The sequence below is a fragment of the Carassius gibelio genome, chromosome A9 (assembly GCF_023724105.1).
Source record: "Carassius gibelio isolate Cgi1373 ecotype wild population from Czech Republic chromosome A9, carGib1.2-hapl.c, whole genome shotgun sequence".
Taxonomy (NCBI): Eukaryota; Metazoa; Chordata; class Actinopteri; order Cypriniformes; family Cyprinidae; genus Carassius; species Carassius gibelio.
The window spans coordinates 19,559,732-19,572,059 of NC_068379.1; the positions used below are offsets into that span (position 1 = coordinate 19,559,732).

General features: G+C 38.0%; 1 protein-coding gene across 2 annotated transcripts; it reads left to right on the forward strand.

Moving 5' to 3' along the window:
• Positions 1-399: 399 nt before the first annotated feature.
• Positions 400-11,797, forward strand: LOC128019878 (protein TFG-like). Of its 2 annotated transcripts, none has more exons than XM_052606186.1 (8): positions 400-546; positions 3,810-3,997; positions 4,213-4,296; positions 7,521-7,667; positions 8,240-8,389; positions 8,668-8,826; positions 10,199-10,282; positions 10,935-11,797. In XM_052606186.1, exons 2-8 carry the CDS (start codon positions 3,814-3,816, stop codon positions 11,315-11,317), a joined length of 1,191 nt encoding a protein of 396 aa, XP_052462146.1. In that variant the 5' UTR covers positions 400-546; positions 3,810-3,813; the 3' UTR covers positions 11,318-11,797. The 2 variants fall into 2 exon arrangements, with proteins under 2 accessions (XP_052462146.1, XP_052462147.1); XM_052606187.1 differs by having other exon boundaries at positions 416-546; positions 3,813-3,997.
• The last annotated feature ends 531 nt before the right edge of the window (positions 11,798-12,328 follow it).

The following is a 12,328-nucleotide window of genomic DNA, read 5'->3' on the forward strand; positions in this document are numbered from 1 at the left end:
CATTAATAGAGACTTCAGTTATAAACCTTGCTTCATGTTATTGATTAGATCCTGGGTTAGATCACGAAAAAATGCTTGCTTACCCAGACTCAGGTTATGTAAAAAAGAAAAAAAAAAGGGAAACAATTCTGATTGTCACCTGAAAGAAAAGAAAGGAAATAATTACCAAATAGAAGGTTTAAATTCATATGAAACACATTGTGATATAGTCATATCACTTTAGAATCAAGAATCAATTTTGTGGCTCATGTCATGTGGCATCTCTGCAAGATAGGCTAAAATAAAATCAGTTAAACTTGTCAGTTTTATTTGTTTAAATGAACAGAAACATTTAATATAAAATATATTTATATTATATTGGTTAACAAAATGCATTCAGTCTCCATAAGACAGTGGCAGTGTCGTCCGGGTAGCGCGCATGCGCGTTTGTGGTTTTGCCACGTACAGATCGCTGAGGCGTTTCCGATCAGCCAGTCAGACGTCGTTCAGCTGAAGTCCAGGACACACAGGCTGCTGCTGCTGGGATTGACACGTCCAAACCACCAGGTAGAGATGTGGGGCTTCTCGTACAAACATTTACATACTTTTATATGGTCCCTTTAGAGTTTTTAGGGCACTTCTGGAAATGAATCCTGAGTAGTTAGACGGTTGTCACGCAAACCAGCATTAGCTTAGCTTAGCCTGTGAGAAACTAGGGCAAGCAAAAAAAAAAAAAAAAACTAAAAAACAAGACAGACGTTCCGTACAAAAGTCAGTGCTTTTGAACAACAATAAAGCGTAGTTAAATAATCGTATTTAAAACACAGGAGTAATAGTTGCTGTTTTGTAATTGAGATTTGGTTACAAACAGTCATCCTATCCCTTTACGCCGGGAGAATTGACACACTCCGACCTTTATTTGGCAGGAAGTTGCTGCTTCATCAGGTGAATGAGGCCTAAAGAGATGGTTTAAATGGATCACACTTTGGTAATACTTTAAAAAGTCATGCTAGTGCGATGAAGGGAATGGCCTGTTCCTAAAACCACATCTTCTGCTCTTCTAAACGATGTTCAGTAAGGATTTCTGACTTAGCTGATGTGCTGTTTTTACTGGAAACTGCTGGCTGCCGTTTAACATGTCCAACCAGAAAACCCTTCATTCGCATGACAAGTTCATACAAAGTTTTGAAATAGCACTGTTTATTGAATTGGGACATTACAAATAAGACAGAAATAAATCTGAATTTGATTGATAGTTTACCAAGCAGTCAGTTCCCTTATTGTTTTGTCATTTTCTCGATCCAGTGGGCAACAAATCATTAAGTATGAGATGTAAACCAATCAGAGTAACAGTCTTGATTCTTCTGACACGATTTTCCCTGTCACACAAACTGGTCTTAATCCCAAAATGTTTCTCCCTTTAATCATGCCTGACTCTTGAGGCCAAAGTCTGTGTTATGAAAGATGTGGGCCATCTACATGTGCCAAATCATCTTATATCTCGTGACCCTTAGACTTCTATATAAAGCATGTCTAATGTACAGTAGCACTTGTTCGGATATAACTTCATAGATGAGTCATAAGACTGTGGGTTTCCAAATAAGACACAAGTCATTCACTGAAATTTTTATATCCATAACAAAAGCAGGCGAGTTAACGGTGAGTGAAGACAATCATTGAGTTAAAACTATCAGATTTCATTGTTAACTTTTGTGCTGTGAGGGGAATTCTGTGCTTCTGATAGAAGAATGTAATAATGTGTCTTCATCGGTCATGTTGTTGGTTTAACTGTAGTCCATTAGTCCTGCAAGACTGTATATCCCTACATTTAGTGTATTTATCACTTCTGCATCTCTGATAGCATGTTTGGTTTCAGTTTGTTCCTGTGCTATCAAATGACATCTGATAGGCATGTGATGCATTAAATAGTGATAAATTGAAGGCTTCTTTAATAAACTTCTTAATGGTAAAGCTGTAATATATAGTATAATAATAATAATACAAATATAGAATATAATAAACTGGACAATTTGACAGTAACTTTTTTTTTTCTAATGGATTTTGAGTATTGTTAATTTCATTTCACTTTAAACCCAATTTCTTTTTCTCTTTTGCCATTGTACTAAATTGAATAAACTAAATGCGAAAATACTTAATATTATTACATTGTTATATATCACATCTGCAGTACATATATACATACAATAAATACATTTTTGAAATATATATGATTTAGTTATTTTTTACTTAGAGAAGTAGGATACACGAACACAAAGTTAAATTTTTTTGAGTGCACAGGCCTTTAAAGTATGCTGCTTTGCCAGTCTGTGAGAGACTCATTCAGAATCAGCAAATGGTCACTGTCTAGTGGGCTATTCTCACTATATGGAGAGGCAGCAGACCTAGGAGGACCTACTGTAAAATTTATTTATATTTATAAACTTCTCATATACAGGAGACTGACTGATATATGATGTTGCTAAAGCAAACACACACCTTTGAGATACAAGTTAAAGAACTAAAGACAGAGTATGATAAAACACACATTAAGTGCACATACATTTGTCCAGATCAGTAAGCTATTTTAAGAAAACTGTATATTAAGATATACATTAGAGAATTAGATCATCTCATTTATAAGAAACAACTCCAAAATCCAAAACCAAAATCTACATTCAAACCATATGGGACTGAAGTTTTTAATGTGTGTTTTATCATGCATGATGTATGTATTATTTGACAAAATACTTGAGTGAGTGTGCAGTTCATCTCTTTTTACTTAGAGACTTAGAGATTTGTAATGCATACATACATACATACATACATGCCTATTAAAAATGTGTATTTTGTGTGTTCGGACATCTGACTCAATCAAGTAGTTTTGCCTCTCTAAATAAATTATTGCCCCATCTTTTGAATTGATATCGCATCAATCGTTTATAAATAATAAATGTTGCATCATTACAATACAATAAATTTAGCAGATTATTTAACATACTTCAATTCGTATTGCTTCAAGAAGGTCTGCTGCTATCATACATATAGATATGGCCTGCTGTTCTGATATATGACTAGGCTCGTATACTAATATACAGCCTCCCCCTACTGGACCATAGACAGTAAAAGAAATGGACACAGAGACCCTATTGGATTCAACTGAGACAAGTGAAGTCAATGAGAAGCACGCACTTCCTGGGGCTCGAGCGTACTGCGCAGACTCAAACTGAGCTTGATGACATAGATGTCACATGAGCAACCTGTCTGACAATTGTAAGTCTTCTAATCACTGTGCCAAGAGAAATCTGAATCACCCACCGAATCTTGCAGACGTTGTTGAATAATTCTGTCCCGTTGCTTTCATGGGCTCTATATGGGCTTCTTCCTTGACTTTATGCATCCACGTCCCCCCGATAGCCTCATAGACCGTAAAAGACTGCCTGCGAGCTTTAGAAATAATTAATGGACAAATAGTCTTTAAATGTCTCAGGTGTAAAGTTATTCGCTGTCAAAGTGATGCCAAAATGAATGGGAGTCAATGGAATGCTAACAGCAGGTTGGGGTTCCCTAATCAATGGCGGCGCCCAGGGAAGCTTAAAAAAAAATATGAAACCCTGCCCCCCTGTACTGGACACATTCATTGTTCTTCTGGCGGCCAGTTATCAAACAGCAATGAATTGCTGGTGTTGCCCCCTCTGGATTGGGGGCGAATTGCTTGTATTCGTTGTAAGGTCTAATGCAGAGATGCCCGTACCATCATGGTTTGTTATGAATACATGTATTAGACACAGTATTTTAAATAAAATTGTATTTAATTTATTTATTTTTTGCAGCAGTATGAATGGCCAGCTGGACCTGAGTGGGAAGCTGATCATTAAAGCTCAGCTGGGTGATGATATCCGCCGTATCCCCATCCACAATGAAGACATCACCTACGACGAGCTCCTGCTGATGATGCAGCGGGTCTTCCGTGGGCAGCTACAGAGCAGTGATGAAGTCACCATCAAATACAAGGATGAAGGTCAGTTTTACAACTTAAAGGTTATAGTAACTGGACAGCATGCATATGTTTAACCATTTTTTTTAATCAGTCATGTAGTATAAAACTATAAGATCTGTACACCTATAGATGTTCTTAATAAAATCTCTTCGTAGGTTTGTAGCATGAGGCTTTGCTATAGATTAAACCCGCAAAAAAAATTTGGCTAATCATATTTCTTTTCTGCCTTCTTCCAGATGATGACCTTATCACCATCTTTGACAGTTCTGATTTGTCCTTTGCGATCCAGTGCAGTAGGATATTGAAGCTCACTCTTTTTGGTAAGAAACCAGCTTTGCTTAAGGGTTTTTGCTCATCCTGATGTTAAGGAATCTGCACAAAGATATCAGAAAGGAGTATGAAAGGAATATGATGTTACTCCTTGTAAAGCTTTTAAGTTAATCAGTGTAATAAGCAGTCCCGCCTTAAAAGTGTATTGTAGAATATCGTAGTTTGCTATATTGCGTTATAAAAATTTAAATGTAAAGCACAGCCCTCTTGCCTTTTAGGCTTCAATTGTAAAATGATTACTGTTGGTCGTCACCAGGTTTGTATAATAAACCAGATGTTTTCTGTTATAATGACAGAAGGCCATAGATACAGGCACAACAACACTGTTCTTGTCAGTCGTAGAGTTAAGGTCAGTGAGCATGTGTAGGTTTATCTTACCTGCAAGATGATCATATTCCAGTGCTCATAGTGTCCCTTTACAGAATACCAGAAATGTGCACAGGACTATAAGAACCAAGCAGCTCATGTGAACTACATACATTTTTATTGTTAAAGCTCTAAAATATTTTATGGGGTAGAATGTAGTCGAGGCTTATAGCTGTTTCATGCTCTTTGACTGGTGTATTACATACTAAAATAAAAGAGGCATATCATGTTAAAGCTGCTTGATTCCTCTGTCTCTTTGTGACCCAGAAAACTGTTGTACTGTAACCTTTGGGTCAAAAAGGACTCGAAGTACATAATTCCACATTGCATGGGTTGTGTAATACTGCGGAGTTGAGCTCTTTTAATCTTTAAAAGGCTGAACTTGAAAATATTTTATCCATCCAGGAGATGTCGTGTTGTTGTTTTTTTCTCGTGCGATAACACAGCTGCAGATTTTAATGTCCAGCAGAGGGCACAAAAGAACAAGATTTGAACTGGTAATGAGTCGGTGTGTCTGGCTTTGTAAGGTTATGAGCAGGGTTACAATAGGTTTTTGGAGCCAGTGGAACATTCATTTCTGGTGGTGAATCTTTTAAGTGTGACTTGGGTGTCCAAGTTTTTGTTGGGCCACTAATATGGATTAATAGAACATAAGGATTTTAAACGTTACAGACGATAACCGATATAATGTAATACTCTACAATGAAAGGACATTGCTTATGTTCTCTAAGAACATAAATCATGTCCAGTGGCCTTGGATATTTGAAAAAGGAAGGTTTAAATAAAGCCATTTTGTATATATATATATATATATATATATATATATATATATATATAGAGAGAGAGAGAGAGAGAGAGAGAGAGAGAGAGAGAGGAGAGAGAGAGAGAGAGAGAGAGAGGAGAGAGAGAGAGAGAGAGAGAGAGAGAGAGAGAGAGAGAGAGAGAGAGAGAGAGAGAGGAGAGAGAGAGAGAGAGAGAGAGAGAGAGAGAGAGAGAGAGAGAGAGAGAGAGAGAGAGAGAGAGAGAGAGAGAGAGAGAGAGAGAGAGAGAGAGAGAGAGAGAGAGAGAGAGAGATCTTGTATATTAATTTAGAATCAGAAGGAGCTTTATTACCAAGTATGTTTACAGACACAAAGCTTCCAGGGCAGAAGAAAGTGCAGACATGGTGCTAACATATATGATAGTGATGCATATAATTACACAGTAAAGATTAAATAACACTGATATAAGAATAACTGTAAAATAAAATATTCATCCCCCAAAAAACTTTTCTTTGAAGAAAACCTAGATTTATAAGAAAGCCTATTTTTAAAGTGTGGTTTCTAGACCTAGAAATTTAATAAATTAATAAAGATTGTGTGTGTGTGTGTGTGTGTGTGTATATATATATATATATATATATATATATATATATATATAATGTTATATATAACATTTAACATGTATTTGAATATATAAATACAGATAAATATATTTAAACCACTTAAATTAATGATTGCTATTGGGATGTGAAGAGACTTTTCAACCAGTATAACAAAAAATGTTTCTGAAGACAATCACCTATTGCACCTTTAACATCAGTGGGATCCAATGTTGTTTTGACCGGAAAATTCTTAAAGTCATACCGGTTTGGAACAACCTGATGGTGAGTAAATAATCATAGCGTCTTCATTTCTGGGTGAAGCATTCCTTTGAGATAGATTAGGTCATCTTACAGACTTTAAGTCTGCTCTAAATCATGTGAGCAGTGCTGAAAAGCCACTCTCTTTAACTGGTACATGGCAAAAACAAATATTCTCAAAAGAGGAAAATTGGACCCGTTTACTTGGCCAATAGCGTCATGCTCTGTTCTAGAGATGTTTGGCTTATACAGGTTCATCTGCACTGTGGTGTCAGTGCTAGTTCTTAAATGTTTCATCTTAAATGCTGAAGAGGCTGCAGTTTTTGGCTGCGTTATTCATACTCTATTTTACACCATGATTTATTTGACAAGTCTAGCCAAAATCAAAAGTTTCAGTCTGTGTGGGTTTAACAAAACCCAGTATTTATGCATATATTCAAGACACTATGATCTGAAAGAACTGATTTAAGTAGCAACTCAAAATACTAGTTTCTCTTCCTCATGATAAAAAAAATAATGATAAAGTTTGGTGAAGTCTGCACTGTCCAAAGCCCCCGTGCTCCAGCCAGATGATGTCATGTCTTGACCTCTTGTTAGCAAATGTAGCCCTGCCCTTTGTTGGATGGTTTAACTAGTCAAAGATAATTTTGGGAATATTTAATGAGTTCAAATGCTGGTTCGGAGTTGTATAATATCACGTGCATGTATGCATCCCAAACGTGTGACTGGCGCCCAGGGGCTGGGCTGGACACTTGCTGGAGCTCATGTGATCTCTGAAGAGTCTGGAATGGTTCAAGCGGCAGCCGGTTTAAAACATATGGACTTAGGAAAGAACATTCCAGACTCACACAGAATGCCAAAACTCTGGATTAACTCATCATATAGACATAGTCTGGCTATCTAAATGATCTGATTTTGTTGTTCTCTTGTTGACTTTGACATCCTGATCAGGTGAACTGGGACATGTTTTCAACACGGAGTAATTTATATGATCTCACTTGAAGTGAAAAACTGCATGAAATGAAAAATTCACAGCAAATCAAAACATGTTTAGTATGTTATGATAGGGTTTTGGATAAAAGAAAATGTGACGAAAATAGAAAAAAAGTGGTCAATGAAATGTCTGGCAGCTGATTTGGACAAAAACTAACATGGACAGATGCATTTTGACAACTTTGGACAAAGTGTTACATAGTGCTGTGAAAACGAATGTTTATGTTTTTGCAGTGAATGGGCAGCCACGGCCACTGGAATCATCTCAGGTGAAGCACCTGCGTAGAGAACTGATCCATTTGAGGAATAAAGTCAACAGCCTGCTGTACAGCCTGGAGCCCCCCTCCGAGTGTGTCCCAGAGAGCACCAACCCAGAAACCGGTACTTGAACTCTCCCTGAGTGATTGTCATGTTCTTCAAACCCAGTACTGTAATCCAAAGCATTTAAAACACATAGCAAACCTCATTTTATTATTTTGATAATAAAAGGTGGGGAACATATAGGGTTAGTTCAATGAAAATATTGTCATTTACACATCCTTTCATTTACACATCACATTCATTCTAAAGCCATAACACGTATTCCTACTCTGGAACACCAAGAGAGATCTTTTGATAAATGTCCATGCTGTTCTTTAACATACAATCAAATGTATAAAGGTACCAGGGGATGCCAAACTCCAAAAAGCAGCTCCAAAATAGGCAATTTGTCAGTAAGGCAAATTACATCTTTATTTAATGAAAAGGCTGATATTTAATGAAAAGTGCTAATTTGGCATCAAAATTGCCTTGACATTTGAATGAATGCATCCAGATTTATTGCATGTGTTGGGAACAGAATTGATGATGATGACAGAATTTTCATGTCTTTACAATGAACTTCGTAAATGTGACTTGAGAGGTGAAGACAGGCTTGACTAAAGCCGTCTTGTTCTGATGTCTCTGTGTGACAGAATGTGTGAATGAGGCAGTAGATTCAGCAGTGAAGCATGCCCCTCCGGTCAGTGCTGCTAGCATGTCTGCTTTTGACCCCCTGAAGAACCAGGAAGAGGTCAACAAGAATGTCATTTCTGCATTCGGCCTGTCTGAGGAACATGCCCAAGGTACTATATACATGTAAATATTTCATAGTGCTTAGCTGTGGCTTTTTAATAGAAATTGTATCTTTTTTTTCCCCCAACCATATCTTTGATTATTGTGATAAAATCTTGATTAAAGACACAGATCGTATGTTTTAATGGTTTATAGCCTTGTTCTGCATTTTTAATGTGCTGTCACAGAAGTGTTTCTCTGCAATTTGATGTCTTCTAGTGCGTCTCATCCAGCCAGATTTAAGATCTGGAGCCAACTGATTTTTCCTTTCCTCTTCCCTGTGTCCCAGTTCCAGCTGTAGCCTCCACCGCTGCTGCAGAGGAGCGCTCTGCTACTCCAGACAGTATTGCCTCTTCATCCTCTGCAGCGCCCCCTTCCGCTGTGGCTCCCCAGGCTCCCCCAGCTTACTCAGGGGTCCAACAAACTCCCTCTGCTACTACTATGGATGGTAAATCTACCACTTCTAAAACTTGTATCAAAAGTCTGAAACAAGACTTTTATCAGATGTAGTGTGTCTTATGTAAAGCGCACTAACAAGAGATGTCTTATGAGTTTTGGGTGACCCTGTCTAATTATGCTACTTGAAATCAGTCTACAAAACTTCCTTAAGACTGGCCAGGCAATTTAGAGAAAAGCAGTTTTGCACATCCTTACTGCAGATGTTTTCTTCTGGTGCTTACGAGAAACTGTCCAGCGAAAGACAGATGAACAAGGGATCGTGTGGCTCCGAAGTCTTTGTAGTGGATTCAGAGCATGATGTTATTCTCTACTTGGCCACTGAAATATCAGTCCAGTGGACTTGATAAATGCAGGACGATTCTTAATTTGGCAGGAAGGTCACACACCTGTACTTAAACATGTTCTCTCACACTCAAACCCAAACAAAACTAATTTGTTTGTAGCATAAAATCAGCTTGCAGATGTTGTCTTGGGAAGTTGTCCAGCGGAATGGCCTTCAAGTCAAGAGCATAATGTTATCCTCTGCCTGTCCATTGGATTTGTTGCCCCTCCCCCTGACTCTTTCCAAAGAAGTTCTTTCACATAGACGCCTCGTACATGAGAAACTGTGCAGAGCTATTCTAGATTTGGCAGATTGTGTGGACTTTCGTCATGGTTGCATGGAGTTATGGAGCTGTGATGCTTTTCTCTGCTTATTGTTGCCATCATATGCTGCAAAGGGACACAGATACACAGCCTTTTCTCATTAGTTTCCTGGTGCGATACACACTAACATTTACGAACTTTGGATAATCTGTTTGTGTGCTTTGCGTCAGCTGTACAATGCAAGCTTTCTGGTCTTAAATTATTTGGATCTTTTTAAGTCTATTTAATTTGGATTACAAATAAAGCATTTAAAATGAGTTGGTCAGACGTCGCTCCTTATCTTTAATCCGGAGCTGTGCTCTATGCAGATGGTCAGGCTGTCACCGTCTGCCAGCATTTGGACGATCTATTATCTGCTCAATTTTATGTGGCTATCCTATTTGTATGTTTTCAATCAGCCTCTCTGTATTGGCTCCTTATTTGTTGATATTCCAGAGTAACATGCCAGATATCCCACAATAAAATATATTCCGATAGAGTGAGAGAGATCAGTTCTTAATATTTATAGCCCTCTGGTATACCAAATATTCCTCAAACGTTTGATGATGAAACCAAGTAACAGTGGAATACTCTCCCTAGGATCCAGAAGCTGCTTTCTGATGTCCTAGACTTTTACAGGAATTCCCTCCCATAACAGTGTGGATCTTAATCCTGGACAATAACATGCATTTATGTTTTTTTTAAAACAATAAACATGTTTTCTGTGATTTAAACAGGTCAGATGTATCAGCAGTATCAGGCTCCAGGAGGATATCCTCCACAAGCTGTACCCCAGCACCATTATGGGGGGCAGTACCCTGGTAATTCTTTAAAACACCTACTAATGATTCCTTCATAAATTAGAGCTCAGCTTTAAGCTCTGTTCCTAACAAATGTGATAGTCATTGTCAAACAACTATTTAAATAAGTCTGATGCTAGATTTTCTCTGAAAAGTTTGTACAACATTAGTTATTGATATATGCATTTGTTATTAATTAAAAGTTGTGGGGCAGAGTTGACAAGTTTCAGTGAAGCGACTCAACGTTCCTTCGTTACTTGTACTGAAGTGACGTTTTCAAATTATTAGCGGAGGCTTTGAGGATTTGTTAGTAGACTAGTAGTTGCGCACGAGTTTTTTTTTAAGACACTTGTTTCTTATGTATTTACTAATTCATGCAGTCGAACTGTTTTATAAATGCAGTTTAATACGAGTAGCCATTCAATACGGATGTTTTTACCTACGGCCGATCTTTGCCGTGCGGAATTACAGCCATATTGTATGGCCGACTGCACTCTTTTGTGCGCAACTACTAGTCTACTAACAACTATATATATATATATATATATATATATATTATTATTATTATTATTATTGTTATTTTTCTATTTTTTTGAAGTGTGGTTTTTGTACATTTGACAAATAAATATGGTTTGTAAAGTTTTTTTTTTTTTTTTTTAACCTTTTTTTTCAGCTGGTTATACTCAGTCTGGTGTTCCTCAGGCTCCACCTCAGCAGCAGTTTCAGAATTACCCTACTGCCCCTACCTCTCAGGCTGCCAGTGCTCCCGGCTCCGCCCCAGGGTTTTCCGGCCAATCACAGCCTCCTGCTCCCCAAGGACCCACCCAGTACCCACCTGGAGCATTTCCGCCTCAAAACTACACATCCCAGGCCTCTCAGCAGCCAGCTAACTACAGCCTGCCTCCAACCTCCCAGGCCACAGGGGGTTATCAGCCCCGTCCTGCATACACCCCTCCACCTGGTGCCACCCCTCCCTCTGGGGGTGCCAACCCCTATGCCCGAAACCGCCCCCCCTTTGGCCAGGGCTACAGCCAGCCAGGGCCTGGGTATCGGTAAAAGGCCTTTAATGTCCCCACAACACTTACCTACATGTATTCTCTGTCTCCAACACATCATCCCCAAAATCTGTGTTTGACATTCTAATATTGTGTTTGTTTGTGCTTTGGATGATTGTATGAACACTTGTGAGAATGAACTTGTGAGGTTGTAAGTGTGTTTGCACACATAGGAGACCAAATGGTGTGGGAGTGGACAGCTGTGTGTGTATGTGGGTGGGTGTTGTGTGTGCATTTTATTGCATCACTGGTCTCCTCATTGGTGTTATTTTGTCATAAACCTGGAGTCCGTGTTAACACTAGAAAATTATCATAATCAAAGTGATGTTTGTTAGTTTTATTTACTGGTATTCTTTACTTTTTCCAAATGCCCTGGTTTTTACTAACCCCTGACTGGCCCTCTGCAGTGAAGCCTGTCATTTCTGTATAAACTGTAACATTGTTTTCAGGAGGTGAATAAAGACTTTGAGTCTTGAGGTAATGCAAGTGTTGCTCGTTTGTTCATGGAATTAACATATTTATCCTTAATTTCAGCCTGTCTTTAACTGATGTTTCTGTATTTCTGAGAGAAGATTGCATAAAAAATAACCTGAAAACAATGTTTACTTGGTAAAGCAGATTCATTGTAAACCTTATAAAATATATCAAAGTTTCAATGTAAAAACATGTTACATAAATTCTGTCATTTAAAAGCTTTCTCTGGAAATCATGAGTCACTAAACTTATGTAAAAACAATTGACTTCCTTGTTAAAGAGTTGCTGCATTTCTGACATTCATAGTATAATTACTACAATTACTTGAAAAGCTGCATGTCTTGAACCATTGTTTGTATGAACTAGTGTTTAAATCCTTGTTTAACAGTGATTGAGCCGTTTCAGGTTTAGTTGACTTGCGTTGTTATCAGCACCTGTGACATACTGACGATAACAGAAAAGTCCGCTCTGTGAAAAAGTGTCAAAACAAAGCCCTTACAATGAAAGTCTATGTGGCAAAGCATTGCACCTGGATACA

Coding starts and splice junctions, on each gene's coding strand:
- LOC128019878 (XM_052606186.1), top strand. CDS start 3,814: ATGAATGGCCAGCTGGACCTGAGTGGGAAGCTGATCATTAAAGCTCAG. Junction 4,297..7,520: donor ATTGAAGCTCACTCTTTTTG/GTAAGAAACCAG, acceptor ATGTTTTTGCAG/TGAATGGGCAGCCACGGCCA. Junction 10,283..10,934: donor TTATGGGGGGCAGTACCCTG/GTAATTCTTTAA, acceptor CTTTTTTTTCAG/CTGGTTATACTCAGTCTGGT.